The sequence below is a fragment of the Gavialis gangeticus genome, unplaced genomic scaffold (genome assembly GCF_001723915.1).
Source record: "Gavialis gangeticus isolate Ggan-Ray unplaced genomic scaffold, GavGan_comp1, whole genome shotgun sequence".
Classification (NCBI taxonomy): Eukaryota; Metazoa; Chordata; order Crocodylia; family Gavialidae; genus Gavialis; species Gavialis gangeticus.
Window position 1 is genome coordinate 100,662,677 of NW_017728992.1, and position 6,008 is coordinate 100,668,684.

General features: G+C 41.4%; 1 protein-coding gene across 1 annotated transcript in view; it reads left to right on the plus strand.

The window, feature by feature from the left end:
* Positions 1-6,008, plus strand: part of CABLES1 (Cdk5 and Abl enzyme substrate 1) — a gene marked incomplete at its 5' end in the record, with an annotated part of 168,875 nt that overhangs the window by 147,748 nt on the left and 15,119 nt on the right. Inside the window, 2 exons of the mRNA XM_019526249.1 lie at positions 3,090-3,196; positions 4,235-4,442. Of these exons, the coding sequence (XP_019381794.1) occupies positions 3,090-3,196; positions 4,235-4,442 (315 nt within the window). The remainder of the gene's footprint in view (positions 1-3,089; positions 3,197-4,234; positions 4,443-6,008) is intronic.

Genomic DNA, 6,008 nt, shown 5'->3' on the forward strand with positions numbered 1-6,008 from the left:
TTGGTTTCCCAGTGCATATAAAAGTTATGTTTACACTATACTGTAGTCTATTAAGTGTGCAATAGCATTATGTCTAAAAAAACAATGTACATACCTTAATTAAAAAATACTTTATTGCTAAAAAATGCTAACCATCATCTGAGCCTTCAGCAAGTCGTAATCTTTTTGCTGGTGGAGGGTCTTGCCTCAATTTGTAAAAAAACGCAATATCTGCGAAGCGCAATAAAGCGAAGCGCAATAAAACGAGGTATGGCTGTAGTTCCCAAAGTGCAATCTCTGGGTCACTGGTGGTCTGCAGGGCCATAGTAAGTGATCCTTTTAGTTGAGTTTGAGGATAAGCCTGTGTGTGTGGTCCACCACCAGAAATTCTGAAGGTTCACAAGAGTCTATTACTTCAGAAACATGGGAACCACAGGTCTAAGTTAAGTTATGCAGGTCTGGTTTTGCAGGGATTCTGTTACAACAGTAATTAAAGGAATCCTTATGGCTTGTTTTCTTCTGATTCAACTTGCTGGGGCTCTAGTAGCTGCTGAAACATTGAGAAGGATAGGGAGGCTGCACATGGAATCAATCTCCCTAGTGCATTCTCTCTCATGTTGGCATACAACAAAACTCAGATTTATGATCAAAAGCAGAGGAGCATCCTGATGGTCACTTGTCCATGCATTTAAGATGCTAATATGTTGTTGCTCTTGTTGGGCCTCACTGAATATAGGATTGCTTGCCAGGATAAATAGCTACCATTACCTATGGACTGATGCCAGCCCTTTCAAGGGTTTGCACTGACAATACAGATCATGTTGTCAGCAGCAAAACAGGCTGCCATTGTGAATTCATTCTTTTCACTACAGGGATTTGTATGAGAGCAGGCAATAGATCTATTGTTAATTTCAGTATGATAACTATTACTCTCTAAAATACTATATTTTTTCATACACATGCACCCTTTCCTGGAAAATTGGTGTGTGTATATTAAGTGGGGAACGCTGATTTTTTTGACCGTGATAGAAGCACCTTGCTTTGATTCCTGCTCCACAGTTCAGCATCTGCTGCATTACTGTTCAGGCAGCCGAGGGAGTCAGCTGACTTTACGGTTCATTGTTCTTCAGTCTGGATCTGTTAACAAAACTTTTGTTTCCTTTAATTAAGCTAACCTTTCTTAGGGAAATTTTGCTGTCTGCTAGCTGTTCCTGGTCTCTCGCTCTCCTCCTATTTCATACCCTTGGAGACTTAACTCTTCAAAGTCATAGATCCACCTATGCAAACTAGTCTTCAACAGCAGCTAGGGTTTCACCTTTAGTAAAGTAGGAAAGGGAGGGTAACTCAGCTAATGGTCAGGCTCTGTCCCTGCTCTTTGCAACTATAAGGCCAGGGAAAAAGTTTGTCATTCTGCCTTCCAAAAAACCAGGTGCATATTATATCCCTAAGCATGTATGTGAGAAAATATGGTATTGCCAACTGGAATGTAAGTGGTGGGAACATAAGAAAAAAAAATCTCAATACATTTTTGAATGCCCATGAACTATACTTTATTTGCCTGGAAGCTGTGGAAAAAAATTCAGGAAAATTCTGGTTCTCTTCCTTTCAGCTGTAGGATGTGCAGTTAGAGAGCAGAAAGATATGTGATCTTTTCTAGCATTTGTCACATTGTCTCTGAGTAACTCATTAGAAATAAAGGGTAATTATACTTTTATTCCTTTTTATGTCATTGAACATGGTTCTAATTAATGCAGCCTCTGTCCCTTTCAGGGGGTTTACACTCCCTTGAGGATGGAATACTTCTGGGTTTAAGCTTTTAAAAGATCCTCTGGGACCAAAAGAACCAAAACAGGCTTATCCATTTGTAATTGTTCTGCACCTCTCTCTTAACCTCCACTCTGTTCGGAGAAGCCGGCAGCAACTAATCCGTGCCATAACAGCAGAAGTTAGAAGGGACTTTTTGGAAAGAAAGAGAGCGTGAAGGATGCAGTACATACAATAAGTACTTAAGTAACAACAAATAGTTTGGTTGGTGAATTGGGCAGAAGACCAAGTACTTGTAGCACACGAGAAGTTAAGTGCTCTCTCTCTCTCTCTCTCAACACACCCAGGTTTGCACTTTTGTAAGTCCCTGTCCCTTGACTTTGAGGAGAAATAAGGGCTGGGAACACCAGAGCCAGGCATTTTTTTGCACTGTCACTGCTCAAGTCAGAGCTCCTCTCAATTCAGTCCATTAGCTGAGTGAAAAGCAGTTAGAGACAAGAAAACATATGCTTTCGCATCACAATCATTTCCCCTTTATCAAGCTGACAATTTTTGGCCAAAGCAGCAAAGGAATATGAAGAGGCCTTACCTTGGGGAGGGCGAGAGAAGCATTGTCATATTGGTAACAAGTTCACAGGAAGATTCTCCCCTTCTACTTAGAGACTGTTATACCACAGCTCCTTTGATGAAAAGGAGAGGAAAGTCTCAAAGTAAAAGAGATGCCATAAGGATATTTAAGTGTACAGACCAACTAAACATTTTTTACCCATTTGTCTACCTACTCATTAACTGTAACCTAAATTATGCAACTAAATCCCCTGACATGTAGGCTTGTGAATGTGCATATTTAAAGAAGGGTGGGATGTAATTATCCATTTCATTAGACATGGATGGCATAGGTACTTCAAAAGTAACCTCCGGTGCAAATTCTGAAAAGTTAAACTTGAGAGAAATTGGCAAATATGCTTCAGGACTGAAGAGAGCTGTACACACAAAACAAATCATTAAATTAAGTACTGTAATGACTTTGTTTTGGTCCAACAAGATTAGTGCTTAACTGGATTCCCTTCATTCACATAGTTTGAACATGTCATTTGGGAAAATATCTTCATTATAACATCCAAGCGTGCTGTTTGGGAGTGCTCGTGCTTATCAGCCATTCCAGAGTTCAGGTTCTTTCTTCTCAGAGGGCAAGCACAAGTTTCATTTATTTATTTTACTAATTCAGGTTTATTTCCCCCTAACTGGACATACAACGTTTGTTTGGTTTGGGTTGGTTTTTTGTTTTGTTCTGGAGTAATCTAATAGACTACAGCAATTGATCCATATTAACTGATCTGTTACAGACTACAGTAATCGACTATGTGAAGCCATCAGATCTCAAGAAGGACATGAATGAGACCTTCAAAGAGAAGTTCCCTCACATTAAGTTAACTCTCAGCAAAATAAGAAGGTACTGTGAAGACAGTCACGAGTGTTTTAACCCTGTTGCAGCATGCAGCTACTTCAGATTTTAGTTCAATTACTGTTGGTATTGTTACGTGAAGGGAATTGCAGTAACTATTGATTTTTTTTCCAGAAACAATGACCTTCAAAAGACACATATGCTTGCTTTGGCTTGTGAGCTGAGTAAATAAGATAAGGAAGTTTGAGAGTTTGTGTCTGGATAGAGAGAGTATTTGCCAGATGAGTAAAAAGTACTGAAAACTGGACATGCACCAAAATATGAAAGGCAGAAGACTGATAGAAGAGTCCCAGTGCCACTGATACTAAAAACATACTCATGTATTGAAGAAAGGAACCGTTAGATTGTATGCTTTTCCCAAATAGTGACATGAACAGTATGAAAGGGCAGTTTTAATAGATGCAGCCCAACAGTTTCATAACATTTAAAAGGTAGGCTTTTCTCCCTTAATTCAGTATTACAGAGAAGTTGCAATACTTTACTAATACCATCACTGCCATTTCTAGTACATTAGTCTAGAATTACAACTTCACTGCAAGATCCATAAAACAGGAAAAAGCGCAGATAGAAGGCAGGCATTTTCATTTGTGCATTCAAATTTATCGTTTAAGTGCCCAAAAGTGTAGCTGATACTTTTATACAACCATCTAGACACCGTTCTAGGGTACTTTAAAGAGCCTACAATTTAAATATGAAACTTTTCAAAGCAGCAAAGGAGAAAGAAGGAACATAATTATGTTAATTAGATTGCACAGTTACTTGATGTTAATATTTAAATAACTTTTAATGACTAGTTTTGAATTTTCTACTCAGATGAAACTCCAGAAGCAGATATTTATTGGGTCACTTGAAGGATTCTGAATAATGTCCACCAGACTATAAGGATAGCCACCCAATAAATTGGATTATTCCCCCCATATTTGCTTGAGTAAGAAAGTCTCCCAAAGGAAAGTTGTTTTAAGAGACTATATCCTGCTGCAAGTTCTCTAGCTGCTCCCACTCTGGGACTTTGTTTTCTTTCCGCAGTCTGAAGAGAGAGATGCGCAAACTTGCTCAAGATGAGTGCAGTTTTGAGGAGCCCACTGTGGCCATGGCCTTTGTCTACTTTGAGAAGCTTGCTCTCAAGGGGAAGTTGAACAAGCAGAATAGAAAGCTTTGTGCTGGAGCATGTGTCCTACTAGCGGCCAAAATTGGCAGTGACCTCAGAAAACATGAAGTAAAGCATCTTATAGACGTAAGTATCTCTTGACCAAAGTTTCTATAGCAAAACTTCCTAAACTGTGGTCCGTAAAGCATTTCCTAGTAGCCGAAGAGTATGCCAGTCAAGTGGTCTTAGCTGTTATCTTGGTTGCCAGTAGCAATACCAGATTTAAAAAGGCAGCTAAACGTTTCTTTACTATAAAATGTTTACGTACACAATTGTGGAACCTGCCCCAAGGAAATTCCATGGTCGCACCTGGGTATGAAAGATGGTTAATGACAGCACGTGGCTGCAAAAGGTGTCTAGGAGAAGCTGAAGATGTGGTGTCCATTGTGTGGAAGTGTTCATACAGAACAAATTATGGATTGAAAAAATAACCTTTTGGCTGTTCACTTTGCTTTTTCATAGATGACTTGAACATAAATGAAAGTTTTCTGTGAAATGCAAAAATGTAAGTGTATTTAACAAAAAAAACACTTTTCCCTAATTAAACAACAGAGCTTGGTAGTTTAGGGTGCGTATACACATGCAGGGAGGCTGCTCTGACACTCTAATTACAGCACATTGGCGCAGACTCTAGTAATCTGAAGTGGTAGTTGCCATGCTCCAGCAGACTCCAGCATCATATGTATCAATGTCCCCATACTGAAAAACAGCAACAGGAACACTTTAACTAAAGCTCATTCTACAAGCTTTAGTTAAAGTGTCCCTGCCACCATTTTTTTTAGTGCAGGGACACTGATACACATGATGCTCTGGGAGCTGCTCTAATTAACACCCCCCCACACACACACACACGCAAAACGTCTATAAATGCCCTTATTTTCATTTAGCAACTGGAGTTTTCAGGTTTACAACCTGAGAATGATGTAGCTTCTATTACACATGGGGCACTTTTACAATAAGCTACACTGCTCTTTACAAGCTACAGCCTGAACTAGAAGCCAGGTTCACCTGGTGCAGCAAGCAGCTAATTAGCATTGCTGAGTGACTGTTCAGCAGTTACTGTATTTACTCAATTCCAAGATGAAGTTTCCAGAGCTTCAAAAAGTAGCTGTGCATGGGGCCCAGATGGGCCAGTGTCAGCAATGTGCAGATTTCTGTTTCTAGTGTCTGCTCCCTACCCATCTCCACTCCCCTTCTCCCTTCCTTTGCCGTACTGGCAGGGAGCCAGGCAGGGAAAGAGGAATCTGCCTCCCGTTGCTGTGGGCTCCATCTGGCTGGGCTCCCTGCAGAGCAGTACCTCACAGCGCCTTGCTGGAGTCCGACTCCACTACAGCGGGCACAGCAGAGCTCCAGAGCCATTCCTGCCCCTGTGTTACAGAGAGCAGCTCTGCTGGGAACAGTTTCCTTTGAGCCTGCTCCAGGCCAGCTGTGGGGAGTGAAGGGGAAGAGGAGCTGGGCAGGGAAGGAGGACTCTGCCAGCTGTGGGCTCCCTGCTGCAGGGGGAAGGAGTGACTCTGGAGCTCCCCCTCTGCCCAGATCACTGAGGAAGGGGGACATAAGCAGGAAGGCAAGTAGGGAGGCAAAAAGGGGTAGGGCAGTGGTGTGGGGGCAGGCACCAAGAGGTGAGCAGGGGATCTGCTTCCCCTGCCCCTA